Below are 20,578 nucleotides of genomic sequence, written 5' to 3'. Positions count from 1 at the left end.
CATTTCTTTAAGAGGTGTGCTTAGCTAAACCCCACCCACTCTATGTTGTTGCTGTTTGCTGGATACACAAGTAGCATTAATAGAAATTTTATGCAATCTGAGTTTTCCCAGATAATTGAATTTTACCTTATTTTTCACATTTTTTGACATTTTCATGTGTTAAAATAATTCCTGAAATAAATCAGATCTCTCCATGTCATTTTAAATAAATGCTATATAACAAAATTTAGGCTTTATTAGTTACTTGGGTTCCTCATTAGGTATACTCCTTACTGTACTATATGTATGTTATATTTTTTTCCTTTTAGATTGTTTGCTTTAAAAAATCTTTACATATTAGTTTTCTATTTCTTAATGCCTGAGAATTACAAAATCTAAGTATTACCAACAAAAAAAATGTTTCTTACATATTAGTAGAGTTTAAAAAAATCTAATGGAAGCATTTACACAGTGTTCACTATGTGCCAAGTACAATTTTATATGTTCTGTACATTCACTCATTTTTACATCTCATAGATGTGTCATGATGTGCTCCACATTTTATAGATGAACGAAGTGAGGCCCAGTGAAGTTAAAACTTGCTCAAGATCAAATAATGACTGAGCCATGATTCCAAATCAAGGTATAAGGCCTCACCTTTCAAAACTATTTGCGATGGCTAAAAAGATATTTTTAAAATCTAGGCATATGAAGCGTTTGTGCAATCATAAAGATGGAGAGAAGATGTTTGTTTGACCTCTGCCTCATGATAGTGTTTATTCTCTGGATAGCTAGATGGCCATGCACTTTATCGGGTAATTTTCTGTAAAGAACATGGAAAATTAAAATTTTGAATCTTTCCATTGGTTGTAGTCTTTGGTTATTCCTGTGTGACATGGCAAAAAATGAATGTGATTAATGTATATTTTGAGCTCAGGGGACAAAATCACCTCTGGCCTAATGCTGTCAGAAGCCAAATCCCATATTTTGTATCAATGGAAGAGTTTAGATAAGGATCTAGGTAAGCGAAATACGGATTGAACTTGACTGTTTTAAGAATTGAATTTGGGATCTGATTCTACTTTGTTTATACTGATTTCTTCTTATGGTAATATATAAGCAATTGTCCTTAATTTTTCCCCCCCTTATATTAGTGTTCTATTGTTTTGGGGTAAGACGGGAAATGAAGAGAAAACAGAGAGAGGTTCTGGTTCATTTCATGCAGGGCTCTGAAGCACGGAAGGAAGGAGGGGAAAAGGAGAAGGAAAGGAAAGAGAAATACTGGAGAGGAAGAGGGAGGGAGAGGAGAGAATGAGGAAAAGAGGAAGGTAGGAAGCAAAGAAAGAAGGACCGAAATAAACCACAACCAGCAGTGATCTGTTTAACACATCCAAATATCAAGTGCTCTGTTTTAGGTCAATTGATTTGACAATTTTCTTTCTAATCTGGTTTATATTGTAGTAGAGAAGGTATCTATTGACACATCTGAGGCTATGCATGATGTGTGAAAAGGCTGAAAAGAAAATTTAATTTAATTCTTCTAATCTGGCTGATTGTTTTGCCTACATGTCTGGTCACCTAGTTTATTTATGTTTTTTAAATGAGAGTAAAAGAGGTAGTTTACTTCAAAACTTCACAATTAATAAGGGACAATATTATATTTACCAATCTGCCAATTTCTTTCTTTAGCTTCATTGTAAAACTGATGCAGCACAAGGAAGTCAATGACATCTGGCATGTCATGATACCTATTCAAAAAATAAAGCAGATGTAAATCAATATAGAGTGTATACAAACGGGTTTCAAAGAGTTCGTGGAAAATTCTATTTTTTCCATGAACTTTTTTGAAGCTCCCTCATATTACTAAATGTCCAAGGACATTTTAAATGTGGAATTATCAGGCAAAATATTACAAAGCTTCCTAGAAATGCCATAAATTAAATAAACCCCATATGCAATGATCTGTTCAGCAGTTCCCTGCCTACTGCTGCATTACCTTAATAACATAATGATATCAATGAGTGCCCTTAATATTTAAGATAAGCATTTTATATATTAGGTTTTAGAATTGATGTTCTTCCTTCTCTATGTCAAGCTCAATTTGAAGATATGTCATGTACTTATTTACTATAACAGAAATAAAAGAAAGCACCGTATTTCAAGCATAGAACTAAGTACTTTGTAAAGGTTTCCTTTTATTCTGAGAAAGCTATTTTAGTATTTATATTTCATTTTACATTAAGTAACTTGTCACTTAAGTGGAGAAATCAAGAATTACACATTGGTCTTTGTACTTTTAAGCCTGTGTTGTTTCCTCTTCCAGAATCCTATACTCTATAGGGTACACAATAAATATTCAAATACGCACACCCACACCACACACACAGCGACAGAGAACCAGAAAAAAGTTACTTACTTAATAGAAAAAGATTCTCCAGTCATTTTGCCTGAAATAGGGTCCAGAAATGCAAGTTTCAAGCAGCATAGCGTGGGTGGTCCAACCTCATATTTGATTCCTACAATCTTAACAAATTCTTGCTCCTATTCATGAAAATATCAACATAATATTATTTTCAAAATAAACTGCCTATCATTTGCATAATATTTCATTATTACTTAAATGATATAAACTTATCTGAATATAATTGTAATAAGTAAGACAAGGTTCCTGACCATTAATAGGTTGAAGCTTATGGTGGCATAGGGGGTTATGGATTGGGTTGCTAATTCAGTGGTTAGCAGTTCAAAACCAAAAGCTGCTCCATGGGAGAAAGATGGGCATTCTACTCCCATAAAGAGTTAAAGTCTTGGAAACCCACCGGGGCAGTTCTACGTTGTCCTATAGGGACACTGAATTTGAACTGACTAGATGCCAGGGAGTTTTGGTATGGTTTCTTGGGTGGTGATATGAGTTGATTGTTGAGCTACTATCCCAAAGGTCACCTGTCCAACCCACTACCTGTTTTGTGGGAGAAAGATGAGGCAGTCTACGTTATAAAGAGTTATTGACTTGGAAACCCTGTGGAGAAATTCTACTCTACCTGAGACAGTTGCTATGAGTTGCGATTAACTCAATGGTAGTGGGTTTAATTCAGTACATCTGATATAATGTGTAGTCATGTATATTTGAGAAAACTCTATAGGGGATTTTCCATGTTCTGCCTGCCTAAGAGCTGTTTTGTTAGCAGAAATAAACTATGTGAATGCATAGGTGTACATGCATATGTTTTGGGAGCAGACATAAACTTTTTAAAATGTCTATAATACTATCTCCCATTATTGCATTATTAGTCATATCTAACAGATGACAAAACTGACCCTCACACATAATTTGCTTAAAGTTATATACTAGTATATGGCAGAGCTGGTATTGAAATCCAGGTGTCATTCCAAAAGCGCATGCTCTTACACCACACACAGGTGGTCTCCCACAATTTCCTGAAACCATAATATTAGTATGAAAAATAAGAAACCATTATGTTTTACTTATTCCCATGATCCTAAAAGAGAACTTAACTTCCATCTGATTCAGAAAAGGTGGTTGTCATCTATTAGTGAGCCAGAACATTCACTTAGTTATGTATCAATGACATACTTAATAATATAATTTTATAGGTATATAAATATATGTATGTGTGTATGTATTTATGTATGTATGTATATATGAATGAGAAGCTCTGGTGGCATAGTGTGTAATGCATTCAAGGTCTGCAGTTTAAATCTATCGGCATCTCTGCAGGAAAAAGATGAGGTTAGCTGTTCCCATGAAGATTTAAAATCTCAAAAAACCTACAGGGGCAGTTCTATTCTGTCATATAGGGTTGCAATGAGTCAGAATTGACTTCTTGGTAGTGTGTTAGGTTTGTGTGTGTGTGTGTGTGTGTGTGTGTGTGTGTGTATAATTTCTATTTAGGTTTGCATTTTATTTTCTATTGCTTTTCCAACAAGCATCTGGAGGGCAACTTTATAGTGTTTTTCAGGTAAATGAAGGGTTGTTATATGATGATTAGCATGTTGAAAACAATGAAGGAAATAGTTTATTCTTTGATCCACAAAGCACTGTAAGTTTTTAAGGTTCTTGAGATATATGATATTTAATGTAATCCAGATCTGACAGGTCTTTGAGGGTGATTACAGTCAAGCTATCTAGTCAGTTCTAGAACTTTTGATTTGTACAATGCTGCTGATGGGGAACATATTCAGACCAGGGAACTCTCCTGCTTTGCTCTAGAGCAGCGGTTATCAACCTGTGGGCTGCGACCCCTTTGGGGGAGCCCAATGACCCTTTCACAGGGGTTGCCTGATTCATAACAGTAGCAAAATGACAGTTATGCAGTAGCAACGAAAATAATGTGATGGTTGGGGGGATCACCACACCATGAGGAACTGTATGAAAGGGTCACGGCATTAGGAAGGTTGAGAACCACTGCCCTAGAGGACGCGAAGGAAATTAGGTGAAATAATTAAGACCATATAAAGCATATAAACTCAAGAAAAGTATAAATGTATCCCACAACACTCAGCTGTATGAAGAGTATTGTGTATCGTCTTATCTTGAACACACAATTAGCAGCAAAGTATGCATGAAATTTAGCAAAAGAGGGTTGTCAAATAACTTAATTAAAAATCCACCTCAATGATAGAGCTTATGAAATTAGCAAACTTACTCTGAGGTCCATTTTGTTCCATGGTTGTTTCTGTAAATTAACGCTGTATATTTTTGATTTCCTTACAGCCCGCACATAAGCTTCATGCCCTTGCCTAAAATATATAAGCTAAAAGAAAGGACATAAGGTATTAAACAGCAGCTTCCTCTTTTAATAATTCTATACAGTACAATGCACCTTTAAACACTCTCTTCTGTTGGCCACACTTGGAATTTTTTTAAAAATGTACAATAAAAATTATTTTTACCATTAAATGATGTTCATTCAGTACTTATGCCTATATAGCCCTGCATTAAGTACCATGTAATATAAACAATACACACATATGCACTTTAACCTTAGTGACTTTCTAAGTCTGCTATGGTTAAAATAACTAAATGAATATACACAAAACTGGTCATCTTTCCAGTCATAACTTACATCTAATTAATTTATTAATTTTTAATAAATCATTTCATTGGGGGCTCTTACAGCTCTTACAACAATCCAGACATCAATGCACATTTGTGCATATGTTGCCATCATCATTTCCAAAACATTTTCTTTCTACTTGAGCCCTTGGTATCAGCTCCTCTTTTTTCCCCTCCCTCCTCCACCCTTCCTTTCATGCTCGTGAGCCCTTTCTAATTTATAAATTATTTTTATTTTCATATTTTATGTTTTCCACTGTCTGCCTTCACCCACATTTCTGATATAACTGATATTTTAAATATCAATACTTTAATACTAATATTATCCACTACACACACACACACACAAACACTCACACAGGGGTAAATAACAAGTATTGTTACTAAGGTTCCAATTCATATGTACATGGGTTTATTCCAAAAAAAAAAAAAAGGTTTCTAAAATCAGTAGATGCCTGCAGAAAAATTCTCTGAGTAATACATTTGTCTTCATCTAATTAGGATACCTTCAAAGACATTCAACCATTTTGAGCTCACATTTCATTCTAGCCCCAATCTGGGAACAATCAGCTCTTATGGCATGGACCTGCTTAATGTTCTCCCTCATGAAGAGATGATTGAAGTTATGAGTGCTATAACAAAGTATGGCGAAGAAATTAGATGGTGCCTGGCTATTAGAAAGAAGAGCATCTGGGGTCTTAAAGGCTTGTCGTCAAACAAGCAGGCATCTGAGTGAGACGTGAACTGGGCCCACTTGGAAGAAATACACAAACCTGAGTGAACCAAGGATTGTGAATAATAAAAACTAAATCCAAAGGAGGGAATCAAGTCAGAGCTTAAATTGTGACCATCCAGTTTGTAGAAGGTTATCAAGGACAGTGGGAGCCCAAAATCCATTCACAGAGACCACATATGAATTAAGCCTCTGGTGAATCCCCTCTGACCATAGACGAATGATTTGAATAGCCTTGCTATCATGCAGATTGAAATATTTTTTTCATTTGTTTGTCTGTATTTTGCTTTGTTTTATGTATGAAATCTAGGCAGGGTAGAACAGTGACTGCATTGATTTTTTGGAGGGTGTGGCAGGGGACGTTGCAGGCAGATGGGGAAATGATGACAATGACTACCAGAAAGAAGTAAATTTTGTAAAATTGACTGTGGAGATGACTATACAACTCTTTTTAATATGATTGAACTACTGAATTGTATATGTGAATTATATGCCAACAAAGCTGTTAAGAAAATGATCCCACCAAAATGGTGGTCTCCGAGGAGATCTGTTTGCCAGTTCAAACGAAGGCAAAGAGGTCATTTCCAAAAGTTATGGTGACAGTTTATTGGACTTGATGGCAGTGAGTGGGAATCTTAATAGATTTTCTCGATGGATACAGGACGATCATGGGGCCTTTTATGACATTTCAAGAAAACAGAAAACTGCACTGATTAGAAAAAGGTAGGAACATTTTGCTGAGGAATTCTTCTTCATAATAACAATGTACTTGCTCACTCTTGAAGGTAGCAAGCACTGTCGTATGAGAATTTTGCTGGGAAACCTTACCTCATCTACCTTAGAGTACTAACCTTTCCTTTCAAGCATCTTTTTGTTTCCAAAACGAAAAGAACTTTGAAGAGGCACACAATGGGTAGCCCTCAAGGATGCCATAGTCGTTTTGATGGTATAAACTAAAGAGTGCAGAATTCTTTGGGGGAAGGGTTTGAGAGATGCCATTCAAAAATATATAGACCAAGATGGAGAATACGTTGATAAACAATACTTTGAAATTTGGTTTAATAAAGATTTCTATTATTTTATAGCAATATATGTTTACTAACCCTTGTGTGGGTGGGCATGTATATGTGTACACACATGTGTTGGTGTGTGTGCATAGTTATAATCACATACAGGACACAAAATTAAGTCATTTTAAGATTAAATGAAAAGTATTCTAAGCATTCACATCAGAACTAACCTGACATGAAAGGAAAATGTATTCAAGTGTTTGGTGAAACTACACAGTTCTTTTAGGGCAGGATTTACTACCATGCTCTCAATTCATTAAAATAAAAGTTTCTTTCTTGTCAATAATTTTAAAGTGAAGGTGACGATAAGCAAAAGAAAGTAAAATAAAAGAACACTAAACTATGAGTTTAAATAATATACCGACATATGCTGCCAACGATTTTATGTAAATCTTTTTCTACTTATAATTTAGCTACTATAAGTTAGCAGAATGATAAATATAGAGTTAAGTCTTAGCATAAAATATAATTTTAAGAAAGCTAATATTAAACATGTTATTCCGAAAGTATTTATCATGTATTCTCTTCTTACAGTCCACAAATACTAGATACTTATGAAGCATAAAAAGAAATGTTTTTCCCTCAAGAATATAGATATACATGTAGACAAGTGAGAGCGTCTTCAAAAAGTTTGTGGAAAAAGATGAATTAAAAGATAATAGAATTTTCCTGCAAACTTTTAAAGCCCCACTCATAAAACTATAAATACAACATAGAATATAACATGTATCATCGCACTGCCAGTGAATTAGTTTTGACTCATAGAGACCTTATATAGGGTGTGTAAGGTGGTAAATCTTTACATAAAGTCTCGACTTTCTCCCATGGAGGAGTGACTGATTGGTGGGTTGAAACCATAAGGAGGAATAATTTAGGTGGGAATTAGAGATCATATTGAGGAGAAGGTATCAAAGATCTGTGGTAACTGTGTACCTGGGTAAATGATATTTAGATGAAGGGCTTTAATAGATAAGATTAAAAGTAGCATACCTATTAAGAGATCATTTGTATAAAATGTATGCCAGTATTTCTGCCTTTATGAGTTACTTTATTAAAATTATGTATTTGGCATATTTCACTGTGTGAGTCTATTATACACCTTCCTCATTACCAGAACAATTATCATTACTTAATATACACCAGTCTTAAAGGCTACTAGGATGTACCACCGAGTTTAACAAAATAGATTAATATTGTAAGCTCCCATTATCTCTTAAAAAAATCTCTAGGTGGTATAAATGATTAATGTACTACTTACTGCTAACCTAAAGGCTAGTGGTTCAAGTCCTAAACACTTAGAGATACCTAAAATGAAAGGCTTGGTCATCTGTTCCCAAAAAAATAATAAATCATGAAAACTCTAAGGAGCACAGTTCTATTGTCACATGGCATAACCATGAGTCAGAATTAACTTGATGGCAACTGGTTTGTTTGCTTTTGCTTCTTAGTTAACTATCCACAAGACGAAACAATTAAGCAAATCAGTTAAAATAAAAGTATATAAAACATAATAATTTTAAGAATATAAATGTTCTAGAATTAATGAACTTATTCCGGAGGCTATAAGAGATAAAAAGAGCAGGTAATAATTACCTCATCTCCCATCTGTGGGACAAATGGAGAACGTCTTGGTATGGTATCCAGGATCCATTGAGGGGCAAACCATTCTTCATTGAGTTCACCGGCCAAAGAAACTAGTCTTCCTTTCTAAAATACAGTTCACAAATATATACACCATAAATACATGAAGACATAGAGAATGTTACAAACATAGGACTGTAATAAAACCGAAAATATATTTTTGCATATGAGTTTGAATAAATTTCATACAACTAAAATAATTAAGAAATTATTTAATGTGTTGCTTAATTTTTCCTGATAGGAACTATCCTTCCCATCTAAAACCAACCAGTTTTACTTATAGAGGGGGAAAGAAATTCAGTGGAATGAAATAAAAATACGTAATGAACTGGAAGGGGAGTCTTACATAATTTAATTACCATATTTTTCTATTTTAAAAGTTTAAAAAATACAGAAATGTATAACTGGTGACATGAAATGGACTTTATACTGTGCTGATTTATTATTTTATAAGTGCTACAAAGAGCCTATAGTTTAAATAAAACATAAATTTCAAAACATCTTTGTATTCTGAAGTAATTTTAAACTATCATTACCTAGTTTCTCAGATGAAATGTTACTCTTAAGAAAAAGTCAAGCACAACATATTCAAATGTCAAAGGCAAACAAACAACAAAATGCAAAAGTGCATACTTTCTTTCTAGTCTGTTTAGGTTTCTTTTCCCTTTCTTCTAATGACTTCACATTCTCCTCCTCAGAGCTGCTGCATATTTTCCGTGTTGTCTGTCTCGTTTGTCTCTTTGGAGGTTGCAAATTTATCCCTGCATCTGCGGTCCAATCAGAATATTCACTAGATGAATCACTGTAAATAAAGCAAAATTATAAGTATATAAAATAGAGAAGGAATGGATTAGTTTTATAACTGAAGATAATCATTTTTAAGCAAAAAACCTTTAAAGTGACATCATTTGTACTTTAATTAACATGGGAGAAAGAAATACCAATATGATTCTTATCTAAGTCAGCGGTTCTCAATCTGTGGGTCGTGACCACTTTGGGGGTGGAACAACCCTTTCATAGGAGTCGCCTCATACACCCTGCACATCAGATATTTACATTATGATTCATAGCAGTAGCAAAATTATAGTTATGAAGTAGCAATGAAAATAATCTTATTGTTGGGGGTCACCACAACATGAGGAACTGTATTAAAGGGTCACAGCATTAGGAAGGTTGAGAACCACTGATTATAATGAAATGTTTCTTAGATGAAGTAGAATGTTTTGTTTCCTATAATAGGATTTAAAATCTCTATCCAAATGTGATGGTTGGGGGTGTCAACTAGACACTCCTGGGTAGTGTTGGGGTGGGGGGCAACACATACATTGGGTCACAGTCTGATGAAATTTGGGTTATAAACTTTTTTGTACAAAAGGCAAGAAGCTTGGGACTTCTCTCTCTCCCTCTGCCACTTTATCTTCCTGCTTGCTGGGACTCTGCCTGCCTCCAGGGGTGGCTGGTCCTAAGCCGGCTAACTGAACCTGAGACGTGTTGGTACTCTGCCATGTTGCCATCAACTTTGGATCCACGTGACTCTGCATCACTGGCCTGTGAGCGTCCTGTTTCATGCTTCACTTCTCTGTGTCATCAGCCTGTAGCTATATGAGTCTGAAGAGGGTCCCAGCTCGCATCAAACGTGTGGACTTGAGCAGGACTGGCCTGGGATGCCCTCTTGACATCAAATTACTTCTTCATGATAAAGCTCTTCCCTGTATGAGTGTCACTGATTTTGTGTCTCTAGACAACCTGGCCCAACATACCAAATCACGAAATGTTTTTAAAAATATGAACCTGGGGATGGGGACAAGATTTCATCCTGATGACAAACTCCACTGAACATGTCAACAACAGAGACATCAAAAAAAACAAAAAACAAGTGGGGTACACACAGGTAATCATCTTGGAACTCTGAGCATCAACTGAAAAGATAAAAGTCTGGACTGAATACCATTTATAAAGGTAAACAAAAGAGTGATTGAGAAGAGAAATGGAGCCTGGGCCGAGCACTGCATCTACAACCACTTTGAGAAACAAAATGCAAAACCCCCAGGTAAGGAGAGGTCGACTTCATGAAGTCCTCATTGGAACGGACACATATCGTGGTAGATGCAGAATTAAACAAGGTGAGAAAGACATGAGCTCGATCTGGAAAAGTGCAGTAAAACAGGCGAAACGGTTGCTTCTCTAATTCCAGGAGCAACTATAGGGCTAGGGGAGCCAGCCAAGGATGAGGAAATAGCTCACTAGTAGACAGTCCTAGATGTTTCGGTTGACGGCCCATAAGGAGGGGAAGTCCTATGAGTTGTGTTTGGAGAGAGTGGACTCTGGGTACACCCAATCCTCCTTGGTTGAGGCTGGGCAGGAACTGAATAATTGCCTATGCTTGCCTAGAAGTGCATCGGGCCTATGCCAGCATTGAATGGTGACTGGATAAGTGCTTTCCTACTTTCCCTGCTGCCCCTGTCCAGTGACAAATAGGAGGGCCAGGGTTGAAGCCTCTTCCACCCTACAAATCCAGTGGCTAGGTACTCCCCCCTCCTTGCCACTCAACACTCTAATTTCATTAGGGCTGCTTCCCTTTACAGCCATAAAGTTTCTTAATATGGCTCTTCTCCCCAATACGCTGCAACTTCACCAATGGTTTAGGTGGAACTATGCAAGCAAGGTTTAACAGTGAGAGACGGAATTGGACAGTTTTTGTTACCACCCCCCTGTTCCCACTTGGCTATAAGGATGAGTCATCTTTGAAACAGAAAGAGAAGGAAGAAACCTGGAAGACCCTGGAAGAGCACCTTCAAGATCTATGTCTTAAGTGGCAGAGGCCTCTGAGACCACAAGCATTACAGATGGTGGCATGGAGACTCAGAGCAGTAGCACTGAGACTATGGGGTACTTTCTCCTTATCTGGCCTAAGACTATGGAACTGTGGAACAGAGTGTCAGGTGGACTAGCTCCCCATGGAGGCAAAGGTCAAGGGACCATGTGACTGAGGCTGAGAACCAGAGAGAGACATGGCTACCACACGGCTGAGAGGCTGAGAACCAGAGAGAGACATGGCTGCTAGCTAAGGAGAACAATGATTGTATCATTACTGCTTGCTGATCCTGACCTGTGGTAACATATTAGCCTCCCCAATAAATCCCCTTAACTGTGGGGATAGTCTGTGAGTTCTGTGTGGCCACATCAACAGATTACCAAACTCAGTAAAGATGTAGAGTGGTGTGGAGGAACAGTTGGTATCAGAATAATAATGAAGGAAGGAGCATAGAGGCATATTTGATTCTTGCCTTATGGCAATAGGGAAGCCAGGGGAGGGCAGATATATCTACCGTCCCTGTCATTTACTATACCTGCTCTCACTGAACTTTAGACTTGTGCCTGCCATCTTCGCTACTGGAGGTATGCAGATGCATGAATCTGTCCTAGAGGAGCTCTAGCTACTTTCTACCACGGCTATTGATTTGGAAGGGGAAACAAGGCTACCAAACACTCATTTCATCTTAATGTCGTGTGGTTTTATTCTTTCTGGGTTTTCTTTACTTTTCATTTGTTTATTCCTCCCCCCATACTCCTTATCCTCATTTTTTTCCCTCACCCCATCTTCTTTATTTTCTGCCAATCCAGGGGTAGGCAGCTATTTTATTCCCACTAGTTAGCCATATCTATATCACACATATTACCTGTTACCCATCCAAAGGGTGAATGCCATGACTTGCTCCTGAACCACTGCATCAACAAAATACTATGAATGACACCTGCTCAACCTACCCGCAGCTGTTCGTCATGTCCAGCAAACAGAAGCCAACACCTATACTCCAGAGACTCCAAAAACCTGGAAAACAAGTCTCAGTACTGCCAAACTAAGTGCGACCAAAGCAGCACATAAGTCAGGATGATATCAAGATAGAAAAGACTGTTTTAACTTCGATAAAAATAAATTCTAACAAAAGCACAACAAATTTAATAAACCTTCTAACCTGAACATCTGGATATAAATTAGAGCAAAACCATCATAATGAAATAAGCCAACACATAATCAACAAATAAATAGACTAAAACATCCCAGAGACAAACGACTTCAAACCAAACAAAGAGGAAGGCAAAGATACCATAAGCAAATATCCAAAATAAAGAACAATTCAAGAGATAGTATATAGAGCCTTCTAAGAACTCAAAGAAACCATAAACAATATCAAGGAAATACACACAATACCCTAGAAAAATAAAGGAAGACAATACAAAAGGAAAACAACAAAATAAATAAATAGATATTAGAAACTATAAAAAGAACAATTGGAAATCTAGAGGATGAACATTAAAATTTCAGAAATAGTTAATATGTTGAAAAGACAAAAGAACAGACTTGAACCAATTGTAGAACAGACAGGAAAAATTCTAAAAAGAGAAGGAAAATAATGTCATTTCCAACTACTGTAAAAAAAATAAAACACTTTGGATAAACCTTACCACAGATGCTCATGGAAAGAAGATTTAACATCATGAGAGAGATTTAATCCCAAAGCAATCTACAGATAATATGTAACCATGATCCACATTCTATCAATATTCTCTAAGGAGATGGATAAACCAAGCACTAACTTTATCTGCAAAGAAAAGAGACCCCAGATAAGCAAATAAGTGAAGAAGAAAAGCAAAGGAAGAGGTCTCACACTTTCCAAGCCCTACAACACAAATAACGGTAGTCAAAATAGTTCGGTACTGATACAATGACAGATACATTGACCAGTGGAACAGAATAGAGAATCCAGAACTAAAATGTTCTACCTAAGAAAAGCTGATCTTAAACAAAAGGCCAAGTTCCGTTAAATGAGGAACAATCATTTTAACCATTTAAAAAATGGTGCTGACAAAATGGATATCCATTTGCAGCACAGTATGAAACAATATCCATATCTCACATCACATACAAAAATATTCAAAGATGGATAAAACACATAAATGTGAAACCTAAAATTATAAATATTATTTTTAAAAAGAGAGGCAAACTTAGAGAGTGAAATCACAAAATTCATTTGCAGACTCCCCAAGAGGATTAAGCCTCCATTGAACTCCCTCAGAACAATGACCAGGGATGTGAATAGTCTTGTCTTCACATAAAGTGCATTGTAAATTCAATTAATGCAGATACAATTAGGTTAAAATTTAACATCTTACCATTTGTTTACCCTCTTGACTAATTTTTAATTTGTTCTAGTTTCTGTTATCTTCTACATTCTCTTGGATTCAGCTCTTCTTGTGTTTTGCTGTTCTTGCGTATTTTTGTATAATTTTCTTTATATAACACCCAAAACCCAAACTCACAGCCATTGAGTTGATGCCAACTCATAGCAACCTTTTAAGACAGGGTAGAACTGACCCTGTGAGTTTATGAGTCTCGAAGTCTTTAAGGGAGTAGAAAGCCCCATCTTGATTCCTTGGAGCAGCTAGAAGTTTTGAACTGCTGATTTTGCAGTTGGCCATCCCATGCATAACCATGACCACAGAGACAGTAACTAAAATAGTTCTTTAGGGTTATATGAGAGGATGTTTGGGGAGAAGGGGTAATACAGAGCTAATAATAATGGGTATAAGAATGAAGGAAATGTCCTAAAACTGGTTGTGGTGATGATTGCATAACTCTTTTCAATTCATTTAAATCATTGAACTGGATGGCCCATGAATTATATGACATAAAAACTATTAAAAATAAGCAAATAGAAAAACTTAAAAAAAAAACAAAACTCAGAGATCCGAATCAATGGCATAGATTATCAAACATAATTTTAAAGTGCACACATAGCACAAAATAAATTATATAGTAACTGAGATCTTCTATAAATTAAATACCTATGTGGATCAAAGGACTTCTCCAAAAGAGTAAAAAGAGAGCCTATACATTAGGGAGAAAACTTGATAGCATATCCAACATATCAACCTCACCAGCAAAAAAGATAAACAATCCAATATAAAATTAGACAAAGGATACAAACAAGCACTTTACCAAAGAAGACATTAATGTGACCAACAAGCATGTGAAGAAATGCTCAGGATCACTAGCCATTAGTGGTTCAAGCCAAATCAACAAGCTATCATTTCTCCCCAGTAATAATAGTTAAGTTTAGTAAGTCCAAAAAGAGCAAATGCTGATGAAGGTGTTAAGAAATTAAACTATCACATATTACTGGGGGGAATATGTATGGTACGTCTTTAAAAAGTTGAAAATATAAATACCTTTTTGTTTAGCAATCACAATACTAGGTATATATCCTAAAGAAGTAACAGCCAGGACAAAAACAGGTATATGTACACCCATATTCATTACAGTATTATATCATAATAGTAAAGAGATAAGGACATCAATTGATAAATTTTCACCAATTGATCAGTAGCTTGACCATTGCACACATAGAATATAATACTATGGAACATTAAAAAATGAAGAATCTGTAAAATACCTCATAATTTCGATGAACCTATATGATGTTAAGTAAAATAAATCCATCACAAAAGGGCAAGTAATGTATGAATCCACTATTATAAAAAGTCAAGGAAAAGTTTACATACAGGAAAAAAAAAATGAAGGTAACCAGGGATGAGAGGAGTAGTGAGAGGGTAGACACCTACTAACTTGGATTAAGGAGACAATCAATATACAATAAAATGAAAGGCTGACCAGCACAATGTCACTATAAAGGAAGACATGGAAAGATACAAGGGTAAATACTACTGCATACACAATCTTGCACTATCACTAATAGCAAACATTAATCTACATGTGGACACATAAAGAAGCAGGCAAGGTGAATAGGGATAGGGAGGCGAAAGGGACTACATCCACAACTATATAGGTGGAGGGGAGTAATCAGAAAAGGTTGAACCTTAGTTCCAGAAACAGTAGTTTTAAAACATTGGTTGCTTTAAAACTGAAATAAATATACATAACCTGCCAAGAAATAGATTCTTGTATTTTAAAAGAACCTCTTTATAGATAAAGAAACTAAAACTCAGAGTAACAAGTCCCAAAAGATATTGGCAGGGTTAGGACAAAACAACCGATCCTGGTGCTTCCCAATCCATATTTTTTGTTATATTATTTTAAATCTGATTTGACCAAATTCTTATAAGAACATAATATTATGACAATCAATGAATAATTTTGACCAAAAAAACGATCAAAATTACCTGGAGGAACTTTCACTTTGCCATTCAATGACAGGATCCTCTACTGAAGCATCACTTGTGCCAACAGTTTCATCTTCCTGCAATAGATAACAAACAATTGAGATATATTGGTATTGTTAGTTAACATATTATTAATTAACAAAACCCAAGCCACCTTCATGTGTGTCTGAGTAGAACTTATGTTCCAGAGGATTTTTGATTGCTAACCAGATTTTCAATTGCAGCCTATAAGTAGAATGCCAGGCTTTTCTTTAAAGGTAACTCGGGGTAGACTTGAATCTCTAATCTTAGAGTTAACAACGAATGCTAATTATAACATACTTATTATTCCCACAAAAACACAATGTTTCAGTTACAAACTAAAGAATCATTTTTCTATGTATATCTGAAACAATCACATTAAGTTTAAAATATTTTTCTGGAATATACTATGCAACTGATATGAAACATCTTTATTATATCAAAGATAAAATACACTACTTAGATCTATCTACAAGTTTCTTAACTATTCCTTTAAAATACCTACATGCCAAAAAAGAAATACCTACATGCCTTCACCAAGTTAATTATTTTCCATGGACAAAAAATTATTAATATTATGCAAATTTTCAAACAAATACCTCTAGAGGTTCAGAAAATAACGAACTTTTGTATATATAATATCAACAACTTAGACAATTATTCCATGATCTATCTTGTTTTATCTATACCACCTACCTATGGAATTATTTCTAATCAAATTGTAGAACAAAAATTCTTTCATATATATTCACTTAAAAGAGTAGAAAGAGAATTATTTTAAAAAATACTACCAAAATACCATTATTATGTTAAAATGTTTTTTTCTGTTTTTCAATATACGAAACCCAGGATTGATGAACCTATGGGAACAGAAAGTAGAATAAGGGTTTCAGGTGGTAGTAAGCGGGAGATGATGCCAAGGAGTTCAGGAAGAAAGAGAATGTTTGGAACCTGATTGTGGATTCTAGAGGGGGGGGGGAGTTAAATCAATATGGGATCATTTCTTCAAAATCAAGTTTTTGTGCTGAGGGGTATTATTTTGATAAAGGACAGTCTAAGAATCATGATTGACAGGAGAAGGAACATTGTGGGTGCCATACATTGCCAGTGCACAATTTAGCCCCTATTATGTACTGGCACATACAATTGTTAAGAGAACAAAAGGAAAGAACTACAAATGGGAGGAACATTTAAAAATTTGCTATATTCCTTATTCTAGTGCCATAAAGAAGTTATGTTTGAACAAGTAAAGTATTCATATATACAAAAACAAAAGCCAATATTACACTTAATGGAGAAAGTCTGAGAGCCCTCCCTTTGAGAATAGCAACAAGATAAGACTGCCTATTACCACCATTTTAATTCAATGCTGTACTGGAATTCCTAATCAGTGCAATAAAGCAAACAAAAAAAAAGGTATCTAAATTGGACAGGAAGAAGCAACTCTATTTGTAGATGACATAATCCTATACACAGAAGATCCTACAGATTCCACAAGAAAACTAATGGAATTAATATAAGAATTTGGCACCACTACAGGGTACAAGATCAAAACACAAAAATAAGTTGGACTCCTCAACACTAACAAAGAATACACCAAAAATGAAATCAAGAAAATAATAAGCTGTACAATAGTTTCCAAAGGAAAATACTAGGAATTAACATAACCAGAAGCATAACAAAAGTTACACAATGAAAATGAGAAAACACTACTCCAAGAAACTAAATGAGACCTACAAAATGGAAAGACACTCCATACTCATGAATTGGAAGACTTAGCATTGTGAAATAATGTATGTATGTCAATTCTACATAGAGTGATCTACACATACAATGCAATCCTAATTCAAATTCAACAAAAACAGGGAAAGGAATGACACCCTATGTAGTCAGAGCAATATGGAAGAAAAAGAACAAAGAAGGAGGCCCATACTTCCTGACATCAAAACATAATATAATCAAAACAGTCTGGTAATGGTCCAGTGAAAGACCAGAACTGAGAACCAAGAATTAAACCAAGACACCTATGGACACTTGTTTTCAACAAGGGGTCATTGGAGAAGATAAACAGCACTGGCACAACTGGATATTCACTTGCAGAAAAATGAAACAGAATCTACAATTCACGCCATACGCAAAAAACCTAACGCAAAATGGATCAAGAAAGAAAACATGGATCTAGAAGAAAACATAGGGAGAAAACTGTAGCACTTAATCTTTTGCAAAACAAACAAACAAACAAACAAACAAAACAGGAGGAAATATAACTGCAAAAATAAAAGACAAAAAATACATACATAGGACATCATAAAAGTTAAAACCTTATGCTGATCAAAAGAAGTCATTAAAAGAGTAAATAGACAACCTACAGAGTGGGAAAAATATTTGGGAACAACTTACCCAATAGGGTCTAATCTCTAAAATATGTAAAAATGTCAACAACTCAACAACAAAATGATAATGAACTATATTACAAATTAGGCAAATGACAGGAACAAAATCTTCATCACAAAGGATATCCAAGAGAGATATAAATCAAAACTACCTTGGCTAAAATGTCACTGATAAAAAAATAGATTACAGCAAATGTTGGAAAGGATGTGGGAAAACTGGAACTCCTATCCATTGCTGGTGGGACTGTAAAATGGCATAACCATGATGGGAAATGGTACAGCACTTTTAAAAGCAACAAGGAATAAGACTATAAACCTATGATCCAGCAATCACACTCCTAGGCATATACCCTAGAGATGTAAAAATAATGACACACATAGACATATGAATACCTATACCAATGTCCATTCTGCTTTCTTCACAATAGCAATTAAATGGAAATAATTTGGAAGTGCCCATCAGGATGATAAATGATAAGCAAATTGTAGTACAAACACAGAAGACTATGTAACCATAAAGAACAATGACAAGTCAGTGAAAAGTTAATAAGACAGACCTGGAGGGTATAATGCTAAGTAATACAAGTCAAGTATTATATTCACCCTCTTTTAAGAAGATAAGAATAAATACATATAAAGATACCATGAGCACAGGCACACGGAGAGAGCGGTAGGTATGCAAGAGATCGAGCATTTACCTGACAGTGCCACAAGAGCGCCTTAGGACTAGCTCAGGAACATATAAAGGCAAATTCATGGCTACAGATACATATATTTACTGACACAAGTTACAGATCCTTCACAAACATAACTAAAGACCGGTTTCCTGGGTTTGAAAGCTTAGGACCATAGCTCGTAGGACTAGTCAGTCAATTGGCATAATCTGGTCCTCTATTCACCAGAAGCAAAATAGAATTAAGGTAACCAAAAATTCAGAGAAGAAACAGTCTACATAAGCCACAAGCTCATGTACTCAGATACCAGAAGAATTATATGGTGCCCAGTTAACACCACTAATGTTCTGACAAGGCTCACAAGAAATGATCTTGGAGAAAATGAGAGAAAAATAGTAGAAATCAAATTCTTATTTTTTAAAAAAGTAAAAGAAACCAGAAATTAGAGAGCCAAGGACTATATGAGACTATTGCACCGAGACACTACTTAAACCTAAAACCGAGCCGACGTCCCAAGATCATCTTTTAGTGCAACAGAGTGACACACAAATTAAGAGATTAAGACATATACACTACACAAAAACCATCAGTATGAGATCAAAGGATCGACAATACTCAAAGGCAAAAATTAGAATATACAGGGGCAGGGAAATTAAAGTACTGGAAATAAAAAAGGACACGAAAAAAACGTTGCAACCAGTCAGATAAGTGTAACTAATGTCAATGAACAAGTTGTGTTAAAACTGGCAAATGGGAACCTAACGTGTGTACATTCACCCCAAACTAAATAAAATCAAGGGAAAGAAATAAGGTCCGAAATAAAAAATTGACAGTAAGTAGGCTCCATGACTGGGTAAAATAATAACAAAGATTATTTATATTATACTGATTACATAACCAACTCATTCTAGGATTAATTTAATATGCTACCACTGTTTATATTACAGTTCTTTTTGTTTCCAGGAGATTGCTCTATTTCTATGTTCTCATTCAAACTTTCACTGTCTTGTTGGATACTCTAACAAAATAATATCTGAGGTAAAAATCTGGTAAGACATACAAAGAAATTTACTATGATATCAAAAGTTGTCCATAAAATGCCCTATAAGTGAATAAACCTTTTACTATAAAATAAATGAAATACTGTATTTTAAAGAGGTGATTTATAAAACTAAATCCAAATTGATGACATAAAAAGTTCTTATTGAATGAATAAACAACAGATTTCTAACCTCTGAGGAACTCTCTGATTCTTCTTGTACACCAGAATTTTGACATGCTGGTGAATTGTGCTCTATGGTGGAACGTGTCTGATAAGTATGCTGACGCTTGCGCTGTGTCCTTCTTAAAGACCGCCCACAACTAGGCTGATAATCATTCTATAGATAATAAGGAAAAAAGATTTTATAAAATGAAAATCAAGAATTCAAGTAATAAACAAAATGAACATATGTCAATTCAATCAGTTAAATAGGGAATGGGAAGGCAAGCAAGAGGCGGTGACACATCGCAAAGCAGAACATCCAGATACAACGATACCATTAATATTCATCACTCTCCTATTTTGAGAACTTTGTGAACAAGCTAAAGACAATATTGAAAATGTGGCATGTAAGAATTTCCTCACTCAGTTATTTATAAAAACTATACTATTCAGAATCCTCACAATATGAAGTAACATATCTACACCAGTCTGTATTTCTTAATGGTATATAAGGAGATGGTTCGAATCTGCCAGCCATTCTGAGGGGCACAGATTTGGCAATCTGCTTCCATAAAGATTTACAGTCTTAAAAAACCTATGGGGC

The 20,578-nt window shown here is 35.3% G+C and overlaps 1 protein-coding gene across 1 annotated transcript in view; it reads right to left on the bottom strand.

Moving 5' to 3' along the window:
• The window catches only part of BRWD3 (bromodomain and WD repeat domain containing 3), a 159,649-nt gene that overhangs the window by 26,014 nt on the left and 113,057 nt on the right, over positions 1–20,578 (bottom strand). The window contains exons 21-27 of the mRNA XM_045297364.1: positions 20,003–20,149; positions 15,683–15,759; positions 9,134–9,302; positions 8,453–8,566; positions 4,647–4,754; positions 2,396–2,520; positions 1,645–1,727 (exon numbers count right to left, since the gene is read on the bottom strand). Of these exons, the coding sequence (XP_045153299.1) occupies positions 1,645–1,727; positions 2,396–2,520; positions 4,647–4,754; positions 8,453–8,566; positions 9,134–9,302; positions 15,683–15,759; positions 20,003–20,149 (823 nt within the window). The remainder of the gene's footprint in view (positions 1–1,644; positions 1,728–2,395; positions 2,521–4,646; positions 4,755–8,452; positions 8,567–9,133; positions 9,303–15,682; positions 15,760–20,002; positions 20,150–20,578) is intronic.

Source organism: Echinops telfairi, unplaced genomic scaffold (genome assembly GCF_000313985.2).
Source record: "Echinops telfairi isolate 266 unplaced genomic scaffold, ASM31398v2 ScPeMD7_7419;HRSCAF=8457, whole genome shotgun sequence".
NCBI classification, from domain to species: Eukaryota; Metazoa; Chordata; class Mammalia; order Afrosoricida; family Tenrecidae; genus Echinops; species Echinops telfairi.
This window is presented reverse-complemented; position numbering and strand designations above follow the sequence as displayed.